The following is a 19,547-nucleotide window of genomic DNA, read 5'->3' as shown; positions in this document are numbered from 1 at the left end:
CATGTGCAGGAGGATCGCTTGTTTCCCCGTGGGTCAGCCTGAGGAGCAGTGAACAGCAGGCTGGTAAGGGATATCTCCCTCCACGGCCTCCAGCCCCTCTCTGACTGCCCCAGAGAGGGAAATGTGCTCCACCACGGGAGGCATGAGCTGAGCTGGCCATACCAATGGAGTGAGGAGGGCCACATTGTTTAGCTGCTGGGAGGAATGCAAGGTGCGGGTGGACTTACCGGGGTTACAGTCTGTGAGGAGGGAGCAGATGGAGAGGAGAACTTTAGAAATGGTTAACGCTGGACTCCAGTTGTCCTTTAAAATGTCCAGGCAGATGACGCCTTGGCTGTTAATGTTGCAGTGGTAGATCCTTGTCCGGAACGTTACCTGCAAGAGAGGGGTGTGAGGAGTGTGAGGAGTGTGAGGGGTGTGAGGGGTGTGCCGGGTGCCACGGGCTGTGCGGAGGGACAGGGCAGCAACCCCGAGCAGGCAGCGCCGGGCCCCGGCTGGGCCACGCCGGGCTCCCCGCGCCGCCGCCGCCCTCTCGCGGCACAAACAAGAAAGAGCCGGGCTTGGAACAGAAACGAGCAACAGTCTCAGGAGCCGACTTCCCGGTCACCGCAAAACCCAGGTCGCGGTGGGTTTAATTTCTTTTTCCCACTTTTTTTTTTTTTTAATTAATTTTTGTATTTTTGTTCCCAGTGACAAAAGGGCCCAGGGCCTTAACACTAGCATTTTTCTCCTGGACTCCCAAGGATATGCAAAATCCTCCAGACAGGCCAAGGCACTTGGAATCACAGCTTCCATCACTTCTTAGAGGCTCAGCAATAGGAGAAGTTAGTTAGATGTACTTATTTTCACGATGTGACCGAGCTAGGCAGCTTGCTACAGAAGCTATCCAAAAGAGAAACACAAACACCAGGAGCTGTGCTCAGAACACCATGGGACCTGCAGAGAGGCCTTACCCTGACTCACTGAGTGAACAACGACAACAAATTTGGTGCAATTTGCATGGATTAGGATTATGAGCATGAATAATTAGGATTAGGAATATGAGCTGGTGGGTTCATGTCCTAAATCTGCAAAATTTGTCAGCTATCCACACCTAGAAATGTTATTGTCTGTTTAGAGGTCACAGGAATATTTGCAAAACACTTGGTGTTTGGTACGACAAGAACACACCAGTGCTTTCTCTCGAGATGGGACAAGCCCACACACAAAACTTGCCAGTCAATCCTCATTTTTTCTACCGCCTTTCTGATGCAAAAAATTTCCCTGTGACCCTCACTCTCACAGGCCTGGGAAGCAGGCACAGGGTGGGGTGACAGCTACAGAAGCCTGGTGACTGGCATGTCCCCGTGCACTGAATCCATGCAGTGTTTCCAAGAATGCTCCCAATGCACAGAGCACATGGGCTATTTTTGGACTTGCAAAAGCGGTTACTTGTCACACAGGAGACACTCACACTGCATGCTTGGGGAGATTTTACGCTTTACTTCTTGTGAGCTGCTTGGATTTTGGATTAAAACAGGAAGCAAACAAAGGAAACCCCAAATCCCTGCACATTTGCACACTATGGGGGAAATAGCAAAACGACTGCAAGAGAGCAAGATGTGTTACCCTCCCACACCTTCTGCAAAAAGCTGCCACTCCAAAACCAAGAACTCCAGATGCTTTCTACCTAGGGAGCCTTGGAGGTATAGCAGACAAGAAGCCTAAATGACCTTTGTTTCCCAGATCATCTAATCTTTGGAGGAAAGGCAGCAATTACTCCCTGCAGTCATGTGGAAGTCCACGTGCACCAGCCTGAGCAGAGGGCGGATCTGCCCCTGCTGTACCTGCCCCAGCCCACACTGTCCAGGGTAAACACATTCCTGGCATTGGCAGCTGCTGGCAATGGCTCTGCCTCGGGTTCCTGAGCAGCCCTCAGCCCAGCCCTGCTGCTGCTCAGTATTTCTGAGCAGCACCTCTGCACCTCTGGGCTCCTTCCAAGAAGGTCTCTAACTGTAAGCGAGGTAACCATTTTGACAATTTGAACACCTCCAGAAGGGGAAGCATGGAGTATTTCCAAGCTGACACAACAAGGACCAAATTAACATAGGTCAACAATTCTAATTTGTAAAGACAGAAAGTTGTTAATCGTGATTCTCAGCACAAAAGCTAAATACTCTGTAGACAGTCTCTCAGTCCAGTTGACTAATAACTGATAACAAAGCATGAGTGCTGTTTGCTTTTAAGAGTAAGATTTACTTTTAAGTTATTTTTCATGAAGGAGGGGAAAGTGAAAATGAAAGACTCCCATATACTCACAGAACAGTCTGGTTCCTTAACACACCTTAAGATACAATCCTTAAGGGATATATCTATGGCACTGAAAGCAGTTTTCTCCTGTTAGAGGAACTCTACCAAGCACTGTGGAAAAAAATCTAAATTTGTTTTCCTTTTAGCAGCAACTCAGAACTAGGATGGTGTTGGGCATGTGTAGTCCAGCTGTTTGCCATTTACGATTTTAGCTGATGGCACAAAAGCCGGCAGTGCAGGGAAAGCAAATGGAACTGGAAGAGGGAGAAACTGGAGGCTCACTTTAAAACAAACAAAAATATTTGAAGTAAATGCTCATTACACCCTTAAGAGGAAAAAACCCCTCACTCAACCAAGTACATTCAGACCAAAATCAAAAGAAACTGAGTTACTTGGAAGGTAGTGAAGAGAACAGCATGTGGAATAGCAGAAAAATACAGTGTAACTGAACAATCCTTTGGAAATGTCCCACCTGAGATTACATTAATGCAGTAACTGCATGGAGTTAAGCACAGCTTTTGAAAAGACATAAAAGAAGCTAATCTCAACCTTACCCTGAAGTGATAGCAGAGGTTAATTTACACAAGCAGCAGAATAGGAGTGGGTGGAAGGAAGTGGTTAGAGGTTATTAATACAAATGATCAAAGCACACACCCCAGGTCAACACAAGCTACTGTTTTCACCTCAGTAAATGGAATCAAACCCAACTATAATGTAACTCCTGGGAAAATGTCCATTGTAATAGTACTAATAATTAACTCTAAAAGTCTAATTTTACTTCTTTACTGGATTCTCCTAAATACAGGCACACCCAGCACGTGCCTGACTCATTTGCTATCTGAAACACAGGCAAAACCAGAATACAACACAAAATAAGAAAACTTAAAAAGCAGAGAACAGATTAACACTAACATTTTCAAGGTATTGTGTAGAATGCTCAATTAAAAGCAAAAGAACTCAATGAAAGAGAGTATCTGTCCCTGTATGAGACTTCTCCCACTGAAGTTCCTTGTACCATGCAACGCAATTCCAAGTCAAATTTTAAGATCTTTCAATTCCTCAACTTCAAGCACAGTAGTGCAGCCCCTCTTAATATCCTCACAGGAATCTAAATATCACTTGTAGCACAGTCTTTTGGCTCTCCTACAGGAAAATCCTCTCCAAGCACATTTGCTCCAACATACTGAATCAAGCCCTCAAGTGGAGCTAGACCCAGTCCTCAAAGGCTGCACCTGCATATCCTTCATCACACATCTCTAAGATGCTCATCAACCACACTGCATTTGTCAGTGTTTATGCCTCAACACCTTCTCTCACACATATTCCTAAGGGCTTGGAAGCTTGCCAGGATGACCATTTTCACCTAATTTTATTTAAGAAAGTAAATCCTTTAATGGCATTTTAGTTTCAGGTTATGAAATGTGTTCAGCTACAGGCACTTCATCATTGGCAGCCCACCATGGCTGGAACTGTCCTCGCAGGAGTTACCAAAGACTCACAGAGGTTTTCTCCCACTGGTCTTACAGGGCTTACCAAGGAAGATTCAAGGCTTGCAAGTCCTTTTTCCTTATAGAGCTTCATCTTTTCAGAGATCAAGGCTTTTAAAATGACATTCTACTCTATTTTAACATGACTCTACTGTTCTGAGAGTGCTTATCATCAAAGTGATGTACACTGGGTTTAGTCTCAATTAGCTGTTTCTTTATTTCTTGCCCTAAAAGGCACTTACAGGAAGGCTACTGTAATTACATTAGCCTACCACTTAAACATGATCCACAGACAGTATTTACTCTCTACTGCAAGTAGCTGGACAGTCTGAAATCAACAAAATAGCAGGAATAAAGCAGGAGCAATATGGTAATAATATTTTCCACATTACCACTGATTAACACCAGTGTAGATTTTAATACAGGAGCAGCTTTGGTTCTCAAAGGATGGTTCTTCATTTCAACCTGAAGTGTGCAAGTAGAAAAAGTGTGTTCTGTTATAGCACCACCATGCTTTCTCCTATATATCATCTCAATGAGACTGAAGTTACACATATTTTACTTCCATGCCTACATGTGGTTTGTAAACTGACTTGGACTTTGCTAGATAAAAAACTCCATTTAAATGAAACTGCTCCAATACAGTGAATCACCCACTAAACTCACCTTTTAAGGCCTCAGCAAGTGGTAGCTATCTGTTTGGTGCTTTAATCCCACCCTTCTTTTCACCTGGGTGAGGGTTTGGATGCAAAGCTAAAGACACAGCGACCCCAGTCGGAAGCACGGAGCAGAAAGCAGAGATGAGCTGGAATGACATAACTGTTTATTTGGTTCTGCATGGGGGAACTTGGCACACAGGGCTGTCTCAGCAGCTCTGGCACTTACAGCATGGTCTTGCAAGGGATGCTACTTGATCCTCGAAGCAGCATGGTGGGAACACATCTGAGAGCAAGGGCTGCAACTCTGACTGGGCCATTTGCACCACCTACCCTGCCTGTGGCAGATCCTTCTACCCAGATGGAGCTGCTGAAGGGAGAGGCTGCAGAGTGGATCTCTGACTGCAGGCAGTGTCAAGGCCTTTCTCCTGGGCAGGACAGCCAGCAGGGCTGCCTGCAAAAGTGCTGCCCAGGTGGAAACCTCCTGCAGCAGCTGCCTGAGCTGTAGGAGGCAGTGAGAAGCATGTGTGGCATCAGGGCTGCTGAGGAGGAGTTAGACAGCTGGTTCCAAACTGCACTGGACCCACATCCTATGGCCAAAGAGCCAGAAACTCCCACCAGCACACAGGCAAGGGAGGGGGGCCAATAATGCAGAAGAATGGGAGCTTGCCATGGCAAGGACCTGCAGGAAGAGACTTCCCCCAAAGACTGGGGTGTCCCCACAGAACCACTTTGCTGCTCTGAGATTGGAAACACCCATCCTATCAGAAAAGGCACTAAAGCCAAATAAGGCAGTCCTGGGAGGGACAAGAAAGGACTCTGGAGCATGGATAGTTTTTTTCATCAATCCTCCTGGTCAAAGGGAAAGGGTTCAACAGGGCTAGTGAAATCTAGCAAACCAACAAATGGTTATGGACTGGTACCACAGCCAGTTTGGCTACTTAGACCATGGGACTCGCCTTGGGAAACCTGGTCTGCTGGGCATTGATGGGATCTATCTGTCAGAGAAGAGGAAGGAGCCTGCATGGATGAACAAGAAGATCCTGGACAAACTCAAATACACAAAGGAACTGTACAGAAAGTGGAGGCAAGGACAGGCAGCCTAGGAGGAACAGAGAGAGGTGGGCCTGTGAACTCATGAAGTTCAATGAGCCCATGTGCAAGGTCCTTGTACCTGTGTCTGGCAATCACAAGCACTTGTGAGACCCCATCTGAAGTGTGGCATCCAGCTCTGGAGCCCCCAACACGAGAAGGAAATGGACCCGTTGGAGTGAGTCCAGAAGAGGGCCATCAAGACAATCAAAAGGCTGGAGCACCTTGAAGACAGGTGAAGAGAGGTTGAAAGAGTTGGGCTTGTTCAGCCTGGAGAAGAGAAGGTTCTAGAGAGACTTTAGAGTAACCTTCCAATACCTAAAGTGGCCCACAGGAGAGCCGGAGAGGGACTCTCTACAAGGGCATGGACAAGGAGTCATGGCCTTAAAATGAAAAAGGGTTAATTTAGACGAGATATTAGGACAAAATCCTTATTGTGAGAATGGTGAGGCACTAAAACAGGTTGCTCAGAAAAGTTGTGGATGCTCTATCCCTGGAAAGGTTCAAGGCCATGTTGGATAGAGCTTTCAGTAACATGGTCTAGTGGAAGGTATGTCTTCCCACAGTAAGGAGGTTGGAACTAGATGATCTTTAAGGCTGCTTCCAACCCAAACCATTCTATGATGAACAAGCCTGAGCTGATAAATGCTTCTGACCTGTAGCACAGAAAGCAAAGGTTTAACAAAGCACACATGGAAAAGCAAAAGATTGCTCTTTAAATGCTTACTGGGCTCACAACATAATAAATTGCATACAGTTGGTTGGACAACAAATTATTCAGCAAATTAAACAAAAAACCCAAACCAAAAACAAACAAACAAACAAACTACTTCAAACTGAATTAAATTCTTACATGAGAACCATCTGCGAATGCCAGAGAATTTCCAAAAAGAGATGGACAGATGTCAGCAGAAAAGCACTAGAGATGTCCTAAGGCAGAACATGCTGTTTGTGAATTGGAGCCCTATCTTAGAGGTAGAATTTAAGGATCTTCTACCAGAAATCTTGAAGTTATGTGAGCAAGAACAGGCAAACAGTTTCCTTAATTTGGCAAGCTTGTATTAATTTGTCTTGTGTAAGTAATTAGCATTGCTCTGTTGAGATGGATGATGGCCTGAAGAGGTCCTTTCTGCTGCAGACTAGACCAAAGTCTGAAAGATGTGTAGTCACTGGCATTTATCTCATCAAACAACTTTTAAGTAGAAAGTTAAACATGCACATAAATGCTTTCAGATACAAGACAAACAGCAGGTGTATGCACAAGCACCTCCTGTAACCCAACACTTTTCCTGTGGCCACATACTGGAATCACCAGATAATGTTCACTTGCACTGGTATTTGCCTTAGAGCACTGGAACACAACAACAGTGGAATGTAAGAGCTTCACAAATATAACACACCTACAGAAAGTTTGTTACTGTACAAATAGGTGAACAACACAAGTGTACAACAAAACTGGAAAATTAAATACTACTTTGGTGGCCAAAACACATGTAACTCATGCTTACAGTACCTGAGTTGTTTGAGAAATAAGTATTTGTAGCATTTCTCCTCTTCTCAAGTTTATTTACTTTTCAGTTTCTCAGCCCTGTCCTAATGCTTGCACTAAATGCTTAGGACTTCTTATAAACAGAAGCAGGAAGAAAGAAGTCAAGCTCTAGGATAATTATCAAGAGGACTGGAAAAGTTGTTAACATTAGCTAATAGAAGCTCCTGTAACGTCTAAAATTAGCTTAAGTTTGTTCTTAAGAAGAGTGGATTTCAGATGGGCTGTGTTCCATTTACACTGCAAACTATTAATGTTCAAGATGTTAGCTACAGGTCTCTTACCTTTGGAGGCTTGAAGGGATATTCAGGGGTAAATGTGATGTCAAGGAAGAAAACACCTCCCTCATAGACTGAACCTGGAGGTCCTAGAATGGTTGATCTCCATTCATAGATGTTATCACCTTTGGGGCCAGCACTAAGAGATAAAAAACCAAAATAATTTAGAAATACTATCACAGCTCAAATAAATACAACTTCTTACATTCTTCAAGTATGATATAGAAGAAATATTTCAGTGTTACTCTTCATACACCACCTGAAGTAGAGACAGGGATTAAAAGAAGATTGAATGCTTTCAAACACTCAGAGATCTTACCTGAACTTATCAGTGTTCCAGACTGTTTAGCAAAGCTGAGAAACCAGAGGTGGGGTATGGTTTCCATTTTCTCTCTCTTGATAGTTACAAGAGCAGCATTGCCCAGAACTACTCCTAAACATACTACACTGTCAATACAATACAAGGGCTAAGTTTCAAAGAACAATTTCCTACTGTATTTCAGAAATGGCTCTTCCATCTCTGTCTTAATAAAACTGTACCACATTGAAGACCATACTAAACAAATTAAGGATTTATGTTCATTTTATGAATCTTGTGTGTTCTTTAAAATTAAAATATATCCTGCATTATTGTTAAACAAAGGCTCAAATAGTATAATTGAAGGAAGCCAAATGATGATGCTCTGAAATGTCAAAATTTTCTACACTTTTATCATTTCACTGCACATGATCTTATCCTGTTGATATTGCTTGCATTGTGGAACTGGGTTTTTTAGGGGGAATCAAAATCACTGTGCCAAATTAAAACAGCACTTTCTCAAATTAGCTCTGCTTATTTGAGATTCTGCCTAACCTGCCAGCATGTCACTATAAGCAGCACAAACTAAAGGTGTTGCAGAGATTAAATGTCTGCTTGGTAAAGTTAGTTTTACTGATATCCTCAGACACTTGTACTCGGTAGTGTGCCATATGTCACTGAGTATTTCTAAGTACAGCTCAACCTCTAGAGCCATTAATTGTGTAGGACTCCTTTGCTGGCTCTTCCCTTCTGTACTGCAATGGTAGTGTTTTGTTTGTAAGATGCCAGAGCTGGAAAAGCATTTGCACAACGGGAGATGCTGACACAGCTTTTTCCATCATGGATGTACCATGGTTTCAGACATCTCTTCTCCCCTTGTTCTGAAGGGGATGGATCTTAACGTTCCTAATACAATGAAAACTAGCCTTGCTCTTCTTTCTTCCTTCTTTTAACGAGGCTCCTCTAAGACAGAAGGTAAAAACCAGGCTCTTTTCATATTATAATAATCACAGAGCAGTATTACTTGAGAGGGAAGGCAATACAATGAATTCAATATACACATGACAATGTGCATTTGATTAACATGAAGGAAACCAGAGTGATCACTAAGTGTTAATAACAATGTTACAAACAGAAATACAATTGCAAGAATATAAACTGTCAACAGTGATCAGAGACTTTTTTTTCCCCTGCTTTTCCCAGTACTGGTGAACATCTTCTTGACAGCAGGGGAGTCAGGAGAGAGAAAGGGAATTAGCTCTGTTATCAAACCTAACTTTTTTTTTCCAGATTAACCTAATAATAAAATTTCACAATACGTTGGTGCTAGATAATTCAACAGCGGTGAAGTTATGACTAAAAGCATGCTTCTAGGGAAAGGAAAGCAGTAGACAGATTCTCTGCAAATGATGCACCAGCCACAAGGGAAAGATTTTTCTCTCCAGAACACAAAACCCTGCACAGCTCAAGATCAGTATTAAATTAAAGTAAAAGCCATTCCATCCTGAACACTCCTGGCATCCCACTCCACCTTTATGACTTGTCCCTGTCCTATGCAGGTCCATATATTAGGGCACTCAGTACTCTCCAGCTACCACTTGTGCATTAGACTGGAAAAGTGTTGTATTTCGAGGGAAGCTCTGGCTCTGGAAAGACACCAACTTAACTGTGCAAACTTACTGAAAAGGACTCTCTGGGGCACCCTTAGCCACCGCTCCAATGAATCACCTCTTTATGTACCTATTAGCAACCTACTGACACACTGTCATTACTGCAAGTTGGCCGGCAATCATCCTCCCTCCCCTGAAGGTGGAGCTACCGAACGGGAACAGGCACTTGAACTTCGTTAGCACCGACTTACTGTTGGAATTTATATCGACACAACTGCCAACGGAGAGCACTTCAGCACTCAAGAAATGTGATGTGCCATTAGCACTGAATACAGCCCTCTGAGCCAATGAGAAATATTTCAACATTCTGCATTTTATTTCCAGCTTCAGCCCAAGGGACTGTCAATAAAAAACTCCCACAGACTTAAAAAATATATTATCATTAGTAATAGTCTTAGAAATCTCTTGTATCCTATTAGGTTTCCAATTAGAGCTATCACTGCACACAAGTAACATACTGCCATATTAAGAGTGCACCATCTTTGTAAGACATCAGTAGGCTTTAACAATGATGTGCTAAGCTTTCCTTTTAAGCTTTTCATAATTCAATTAACAGTGTAAAATAGCTGTGCATGTCCAACTTTTACACATTAACATTGATTTCTTATAAAAGAAAGACTGAAAGAGAATGATGCAAGTCAGCTTCAAGTACGATACTCTTAGATTTAACTTAGGATTAGTAATACCAAATAGCTCATGAAGACCCAGTGAATAACAGAAAAATGACAATACTCGACCACAGTGTAAGAACAGTGGCATTAACTATTGGTGGAGATATGGAAACTATCAAAGGCTAAAGATTACATTCTTTGTTTAAAATCCTTGCAATTATGTGCTTCAAAAAGAAATTCACTGATGCATGGACATAGGGCTGATTGGCACAGCTGTCACCTTGGCTGATATGTGTCACCACTGTTGAAATTAAGTGTCTAGATCTACTAATGCAACGCTTTAAAGCTGTCCAACATATGACCACTAGGAAGACAATTTTAACCAATTAAATAGAAATTGTTTCCACTGCAAGATGAGAGTACGTGAGCAACAACTTTCTGTATTAACTCAGCAGCCCACAACCTCTTCACCTCCAAAGAAAGAAATGAATAAAAGACCAGCAATACAGAGTGAAAAATGACTCCAAAAGAAAACTGAAAAGATCCCAACCCATTATTATTCTATCAAGCAGCATGTGTTACACTTCAGTGCAACTGAGATGTCTCTTGGAAAAACAGTGATATATTCCATGAAGATGCACTGCACTCACTGTAACGACTGATCCCGATTGTTCCCAGTGATGCTAGCTTATCCCCCAGATTGATGTTATGACAAAAACACTCCTTGGGAAACCTCCCAGAGCCAAGGTACTGTTCAAGGAATATCTAATTTTCCAAGTCTAGAAGCAGGAAAATGCAAGGCATTACCTCCTGGTAAACCCAAGACAGAGAAAAAGAGCACAAGTGAGACCAAGCTCAAAGTCCTGCAAGGGCCAAGTCCTAACCAGCATTGAGCTGCTTTGGAAAAACCTGATCTTGCTCTGCCTCTCTTTGCTGGCAGGCGCCATTTTCTTTCCCAACTTAAAAATCCAACAGATAAATTAGAAATGCCTGGAGCAGAGGCTGGGGAGCAGAACGATGCCTAGGCAAATTAGCTGCAGATGCCTTGCAGTACTGAGCAACTGTAAACACAGAACTGTGTCTCAGAGATTCAGTGCTCGTGGAGAAGACACACACACACACACAAACACACACACACACTCTTCCACAAATGGAAAAAGCTGAAATGACAGAAAGTCTGCAAAAACACCCAGCCTGTGGCTTTTTTGTATGAAGCCTGCCAGATATAACCTCCACCACAGGTCTACAATACAGGATACTACCCTGATATTTTGCACACACAAACTCAGCTTCCTCCTCTGCCCTGGCATCCTGGGCACATCACACAAAATATGCCTATGCCACAAGGGAAGGCAGGACTTTTTGGCATTCATCACATATAGCTAATGTATGAAAATCCCTGGGAACACAGGGATGGTACTTTCCAGGAGAATGACTCAGTAAGACTCCATTGTTTATGTAAACATGCTGGTTCATTTAGAAACTACCTGGTCCTTTCTAGGAGTTCACCAATGCTAATGTAAGTGCTCGCTTTAGTGAAAATTCAGACTAGCGAATAGTTTAGTTTCTCTTCTTTGAGATACAGAAGGCACAATAGCAGATCACTGCAGTGATAAATCAAAATAGCTGATGCTACAGACACTAGGTTAATATCCTGATATACCAAAGCAGCACATATTCCTTTTAAAAGCTAACTAATTTAGCAGAGTAGTTTAGAAGTGCCACAGACTGCTATCTGTCAGCATGATGAGAAGAAGGGCAATTCCCTGGTATGATGAACGAAATAACACTTAATGAAAACCTGCAATATATTTCAGGTAAAATTGCAAGTAACAAACCCATGAACTCATACACCAACTACTCCATATCCCTAGGTGCTATTTTTGAGGCTATTTTGCCCTAAACATGAAGAGTCTGATGCTAGCAGCTAAGCTGCTTTGAAGTTGCACACTTGGGGAAAATAAACATAAATTCTAAAAACACTGCAGACATGACCTTTTCCAAGGGACATAGCTCAAATCAGAAAGCAAACAACATACTAATGCCACATGGGAGTTTCAAGGTGGCAGAGAATCTAATGATCTCTAAAGTAAAACTTCACATTACAAACTGACAGCAGCTTTTTTTTTTTTTTTTTTTTTGCTGTTGCTTTATTTTCTAGTAAGAAACAGTTAGTGGCTGAACATGGAAGTGCCTCTTAGTTATGGACTTACTAGGCAGCTTTAGGAAACAGCTGACTGTTAGAAATCCCTTTTCTTTCCTGTATTTTCTTCTCCAAAGATGTAAGCCTAGAACACATCAGAAGTTATGACTGCCAAGCAGGTAGCACATCATTCTCACATGGAGTTCTGTTGCACCTTGATTTTTCTGAGGAACCCACCCCACTCCTGACCTTGGGGTAAACACACTTTCTTTTCTCATAGCCCACTGCGTGGGGCCACCCTTGAACTTGCTCACTTATTTTGTTAAGCTGAATCCAGTGGAGAGATTGGAAAAGCACCCCAGAAATACTGGATCACTGGGGGAGGCAGGTGCCACCTTTACAAAGAAGCAGGACAGCTCATCCATCTTAGCCATTGAAAACAAACACCAAATCCTCCATTCAAAGAAATTTTGCCCTACAGATCTTTAAGCAAGCTGTCTTAAAATAGGTGTGTTGAAGGACAGAGTGAAAACCCACAAAACAAAATGCAGCTAATCCTTTGGCCCAAACTTCACTTCAAAACTTTCATATTAATGCACAGTTCTAATTTTAGAAATAAATTGTCACCTTCTGCACATGCTTTAGCTACCAAAATCTATTATTATTATTTTGATTACTATAGCACCAAGACACTCCATTCATAGGCAGGACCCCACTATGCCAAGCCTGCTACAATACAATCCAAAGACCTGTGTACACAATTTAAAAAGGTTTTTCAATTATAAAATAAGCATTAAAACATTACACAGTTATTAGGAAGAAATCCAAATAGACAAAACAGAAGCAATTAAAAGGATACCCGGGGCCATCCATTTAATTACTATTTTTTTGGCAAAGTAGTTTAAAAGTGAGATGCCTCTCATTTTTAAGTCAAATAATGGAAATTAAGGGAAAATAAAGGAAAAAAAATAATCACAACACAAGAAAACACTCCTGGGCAACTGTGGTAAATTAAAGGTAACATAGTGAATTACCACGTGCCTACGTGAATCAGCAGCAATTTTTGCCCACTGTCATGAAACACAACCAAGCTGCTCCTCTGTGTTAACATAAAAATGACGGATTGATATTATCAGGTGAAATTCCTGCAGGCTCAATGAGAGGGAAAACTTTTTCTCTTGCTGTCTTTTCCCTCAATGAGAGGGAAAAGACAGCAAGAGAAAAACCTGCAGCCAGCTTTAGTTAAAACATAAGAAGGGAGCAAGGGAGGCCGAGAGGTAAGTGAGCAAAGATGGAACATAATATTGCTACGGCAACCCAAACATAAAGTTTTGAAAATAGAACTTAATTCTCCTTCTAGTTCATATTCAGGAATATGGTTCTCCAGTACAAAGCTGTAAATATTATTATTTTTGTAAGTCATTGAATGTATTGTGTTTTCTGTTTTCAATTTAAAATGCAGTCACAATATTATTGCATGAGCATAAGTGCCTTAAAAATCCCACCACATTTCCAATAGAGTTAGAGATAATATCATTCTTCTCTGCATTTCATACACAAAATTTCTGTTTTAACACCTGGGAAAGCTTTTCCCTTAAGTATCAGCCTAATGTAAAATTAGGAAGGTTTGAACAATTGCACAAAGCTTAAACTGGAGGATAAATGGTGCAGTGAATTACTTTCTTGCTAGGTTAAAAAAGGAACTAAATAACTAAATAGCTCTGATAATGGATCTGATAAGGTGTAATCCAGGGATTTATGGGACTTCAAGGAAAACTGATCACGGGGATTTCTTTGTGGGAATATAAAAAATTACTACATTTCCAATTTATATAAAAAATACTTGGCAATAAGATCACACAACAACCAAGAGTTACCACAGCAAAGATCTCATTCTTTTTCTATTACAATAGGAACAGAAATATTTCAATCTCCGAAAAAGATTACTGAGAAGTTACTACTAAGCTACCCGGTGAAAAGGCCAACCCTCTTACACAATTTCACTGCAGAGTCTGATTTTTAAACCAGGCTCTAAAGATTTAAAATAAAATCTCAGTTTTGACCTCAGGGAGGTAAGGAAGAGACTTGTGATATTCTCAGGAGTGTGCTGCAGCTCTATTTAACAATAATCACTCCAATTTAGGAGCAAGTCCTTATAAAAAGGTTCAAGAGAAATTAATCCATTTAGCATTGGTTCCAAAATTGAAAGTAAATCCAGCCTGCTCAGTTCTCAAGGGTTTCAGTTTTTCTTTCCAGTGGCTTCTTTGTAGCCTTCTCTATGCAAAGTACTGGAAGTTTGTCCCACTACACAGGGGGAACATTTTCAGTATCAAACATGACTGCAGAAAGGCTGTTTCTCTAAGTCTGAGACTTCAGTATGTACAGTGCAGAAATACAGAAAACGCCAGACTAAGTAACAAATGAAATTATTTTCATTGTATGCAAATCTTTTTGTTTTCTCTTCATATATTTAGTTTGAGGCTGTGAACAAAAATTAAATAAATTAAAATGTCCAGCTTATATGTGACCTTACACATCCCATTAAATAGTACTTGGTATAAGAAACAATGAAACAAATGGGGAAAGAGTAACACAGAATCTGACCCACCTAACAATAAGCTATTTCTCATTTAAAATGACAAGAAATGTGATGGTAGAATCTGAGGTCTGCCAACATAACCCCATGTTATTTTTAAATTAGTTTCCTTCCTCCATTTGTCTGTTGACTATCAACTACCAACATGGAGACAGAAATTATTGCACATCATCAGACCTCATTTCCAAATTATTTATGTATTTATAGCACAGATATGTAATTTACAGTTGGTAAGCAAAACCAGGCAGTTTCACAAATGCACAATTTCTGCAACTACATCATTTTTAGGGGATGTCTTCATATTCCAACAGGTTTTTGGAAATTGGTGTAGAAATATAACCAGTGAACCTCTTTATTTCTGCAACTTTATTGGCTGCATAAAGCAAGCATACCCTAAACTGGTTGCCTAGAATCAAATTGACAGACCTATAATTAAAGACAAATAAAAGACAATCAATATTACTGATAAATACGAAAGTTCTTGTTTCACTAATCTCAAATGTGGTATATTCCTGAAAAGAAAGCAAATCGACTTCCTCCTGGCACCTACTGGGATATAGTAGGTTCTTCGTACATGGAAAGGAAACTACCCCCTCTGAAAACTAAACAGTTCAATAATATCCCCTTCCCCTCCATAAGCTCCAGAGGTGCTACACTGAGTGATAACAGGGCTCTTTCCTAAATACTGTGCTTCATCCATTAAGGAAAATAGAAATCTACCACAATTAACCTGCCATTCCAGAATCAAGGTGGGACCTACATCTGTGTTTCTGTCTATCATGCCCATCTTCTGTGCTGTTCTCACCAGTCTGAAAATATGGAAGGTGATCTCACTAAGCAGATAAAACTCCCCAGTACATCATAAATATTTAGGAGCCCTGTAGTACACCAATTGTAAAAGTAATCAATTTGAACCCACATGATCTGGACACTTCTGTCTCTTCACAATTTGCTTGCCCTGTCAAGGAAAAAAAAATAGAGAATCCCACCTATTTCATAAGCCTACCTATCCAGCACCAAGCTAACATAGTGGACTGTTTATTTTGGACTTCATCATGCTTTTGCCCTATAGATTTCATTATAATTCTGTAGATCAAGAAATACATACCCTAAATAAATTAAATTGAAAGGACAATGTCAGCTACAAACCAACTTGAAAAAAACAGCCCCGGAAAGTTAAAGATGCTATGTAACAACTGGCAAGGTACCTCTGCTATGCTGAAAATTGAAAGCAAACAAGACTCTTGAGCTTCCTCACACTAATAAAGACAAGGTTCTTGAGGCTTCACCCAACTGCCTCCTTGAGCTAACTTTCTTACTTCCATGGGGAGGAAAAGGGCTACTTGAAAGAGATGAGTCAATTCATTTCCAGACTAGAGATACACTACCATCTCTCTTGCACCGAATGAAGGAATTCTGCCTAAAGTCTGTACTAGGAACAGATGAAGTAGTATTTTAAGATGACTAGTTTATATGCAATTTCTAAGTTTTCAAGAGAGCATAACCTAAGGGAAAAAACCTTTCTCCTGTACCACAGGCACCTAAACTGTTCCATCATCTACCTACCTACCAACCAACTTGCCCTAAAAAACATGTTACAAATTAGAACAATCCATCAGCCAATCAACAAAGAGTCCCCTTCCCACCAGATGTATGATAAGTAGAGTCAACATCACTTAACCAGGGAAACAGGCCATCCCATTATCTTGGCTTACCATCTTTATATCCCTTCCCATCAGCATACCAACACTGATACTGATAACATTATGTTGAGGAACAAAATACAGTATGTCTTGAAGGACATATCTTAAAGATACATGAAAGATAGAAAGAAAAAAGAGTCTAATCTCCATGTCTTCCCCTTCTCCTTTGCCTAGATTAAACCTCCTTTCCTTGCCACTCACTAAATAAATCAAGATCACTGCATTTGAATGAACCCATTTCACTGTGGATGCTAACAGCAAAACTACACAAACCAGCAAATAACAGCTCAAAATTTGGTTACTCTTCTCAAAACAACAACAAAATATTCTCAATTATGCTGTACTACCCACAGAGAAAATTTTTCCTGATTTTCACAGTTCTAAACTATCAAAATTACCTGGCAGAAAGTAAAGTAATTTGAAAACACTGTCTTTGAGTTTTGAAACTCTGGCATGCACAGACTAGAAACAGAAATCTAAGATGAGAGTTTGCTTTAAGTAAAACAAGATTACCTACACTGTAATACAGCACAGCTGCCAGGCAACTACATAGCAGCCACTAAAAATTGTTTATATACCACTGCAAGTTGTTCCCATTAATAACATGAGCCAGTCACAATAGCTAGCTGACATTTACTGTAGTAGATACAAATATTTCAAAGCTGGTTAGAGAGAAAAAATTTCCAAAATCCCCAAAAACCTATCAAGAGATTTAATTAGAAAGATAGAACTTTGATTTTTCTACAGCAGATTCACATGCATAAAGGATAGCCTAAACAGGTGCCTGCAGTGACTTTTCAAACTTTTGTTACTTTTTTGTTTTCAAAGTATTAGGAACATTAAATTTAATCCTCATTAGGAGCCACAAAAGGACTAAGCAGAGCTCTTAAATGATGCATCCAGTTTTGTGGCCAACTTGCATGCCTTAACTTGAAGAACACATATAGTCCTTCACAAATTATCTTTTTTTCTTCAGAACCCTATTTGGCAATCGATATTAAGCAACTTCACCATGCATTGCAAAAAATGTCATAGATGAATTTCAAACTTCCCAATACCTTCACTTCATGACCCTTTTATTTGGAAATGTCCAAATGCCCCAAATGTAAGGAAACATTCATGACAATGAAGCAATGAAGTGACAAGCAATAATAGTTTCAAGTTAGGGCATTATGTCAGACCTTTTATGAAAAACATGTTACATTCATACAAGCCAACACTTGGTGTCTTCTCCTCCCTGATTTCCACCAAAGAGAGATGACCTAGCAACAATTTAATATGCTGAAAGACAACTCCCTTGTGGGGCAGTTAAATTCTGCTGACAGAGAACAACAGCAGGCAGGGAACAGGGAATTGCTAGGGAGCACAAGAAATTCAGGCATCCTCAACATCACTCCTGGTCCCACAAGGCTTAGGAATTTGCTTCTGCAGCTGATCACTGATATCCTTAAGTTTAAACTAAATTTAAACTTTTCAATGCCATGAAGAAAAAGAAAATCATGCTAAATTCATACTTATATTATCTGAAATCACTCATGTTAAATAATACTTCATGTTTGTTGCCATGGATGCTTTTCTAGTCATTAAAAAAGAAAGACATTTTCCTCACAAATTTCTGGTGCAATCCAAGAAATACACAAAAAAGGGTCTAAAATACACATTTCTTCATTGGATGGTGGTAAAATTGAATTGGTAATAATTCTAGCAAGAGGTTTTCTATTGTACAGGCAGAAGGAGGAGAGCACACCTCACAGAAACATGCACGTGTCTTAGAGACAGAGAACAGCATACATTTTCTAACCTTTTAACCTCAGTATCATTGCAAGTCATACTTTGAAGCAAGAGTGACAAGATTAGGCGTATGTTTTGAGAGCTGAGCCTTGGTTTTGTTAAGCTATAACCATTTCCATAATGCCAAGGAAACTGCAGAACTGACACAGAGATAGATGAGCAGTTTGCACCTAATATTACACTATTAAGTTTCTGAACACTAACTGAACACGTTGCTTCTAATTAGGCAAAAATATGAAAACAGCATAATAGCACACAGTGGTATGGCAAAACACCTGGAAGAACTGCCAGCCTTAATATTCATGCTTGATGCAATTTTCCATACATAACAACATAAGAGAAATAAATCTCCCACTAGCTACAAATTGCGGGGTTTTCAGGTATGAAGGTAGGGAAAATATCTCTAAGCACAAAGAAAAGTGATTTGTTTCCAGTCACCTCAGATTCATTCACTTTGATTTTTCTTATTAAAAGGCATTTCAAGTATTTCTTGTAGCGAAATAAAGATGTTCAAACAGCAATACATTTACAATATAAATATATTTACACTATTTACACTATGTTGGAAAATTTCTCATCCACTCTAGATAACCCCACCTGAACTTTCAAGATAAAATAATAAGCAGGTATTGCTTCATTTAAGTTTCTATGTCAAGACCTCAGTTCAGAAAGGCCAGTAAATAAAACTCTTAGAGTACACACAAAAGGCCTTCTCAAAAAATTAGTGAGAACAGACAATTTCCAAAGGCAGCTGACATTCCCATAATTAAAAGTGATTATCCTATTTTTTAAAAAAATATATTGGGGTTTTAATCAAATGTAGCTACAAGTTATGATGAGCCAACTTTTTTTCAAATTAAGGTAAAAAAGCTGAAAATAACTCTCCTCTGATGAGTTTGTAACCATCAGAAGAGCAGACATCCCCATGATGGTATCATTAACAGATTAGTAAACAAACCAATATTAGTATGATTTTTTTAGATCACTCTACATAAATATACACAAAACACATGGAACTTTCAAGCCATGAGTTAATGATACTACAAACTTGAAACCTGATCAGGTAAAGTCAACAAGCACTGAAGTGAAACACCAAAGTGAGTCCTTATTTTGTGCTTTAAGACTCAATTCACTGAGAGACATACTAATTTGACAAAAACATAAGAGAAAATTGTTTTAGAAATTACTCTTAATAGTGTTCTTTTATATATATACACACACACATATATATATGTGTGTTTCATACAACACAAATCTTTTTACAACTTGACTTACAAAGGTTTTTTTTTCTAAACCCATTTTTCCTCCTATAGAACAAATTTAAAATAAAGTTCAGTTCACACATTCGTATACTAGAGATAGTATTACTCCAAAGATTTTGATAACA

General features: G+C 40.1%; 1 protein-coding gene across 3 annotated transcripts in view; it reads right to left on the bottom strand.

The window, feature by feature from the left end:
- Positions 1-19,547, bottom strand: part of LOC132070932 (ubiquitin-conjugating enzyme E2 E1) — a 45,373-nt gene that overhangs the window by 1,611 nt on the left and 24,215 nt on the right. For all 3 annotated transcript variants that reach the window (XM_059468148.1, XM_059468165.1, XM_059468156.1), the window contains 2 exons: positions 7,355-7,487; positions 228-375 (listed from right to left, as the gene is read on the bottom strand). In XM_059468148.1, coding sequence (XP_059324131.1) covers positions 228-375; positions 7,355-7,487 — 281 coding nt within the window. The remainder of the gene's footprint in view (positions 1-227; positions 376-7,354; positions 7,488-19,547) is intronic.

The sequence above is a fragment of the Ammospiza nelsoni genome, chromosome 1 (genome assembly GCF_027579445.1).
Source record: "Ammospiza nelsoni isolate bAmmNel1 chromosome 1, bAmmNel1.pri, whole genome shotgun sequence".
Classification (NCBI taxonomy): domain Eukaryota; kingdom Metazoa; phylum Chordata; class Aves; order Passeriformes; family Passerellidae; genus Ammospiza; species Ammospiza nelsoni.
The sequence above is the reverse complement of the archived record's forward strand: the minus strand, read 5'-3'. Positions and strand labels throughout refer to the sequence as shown.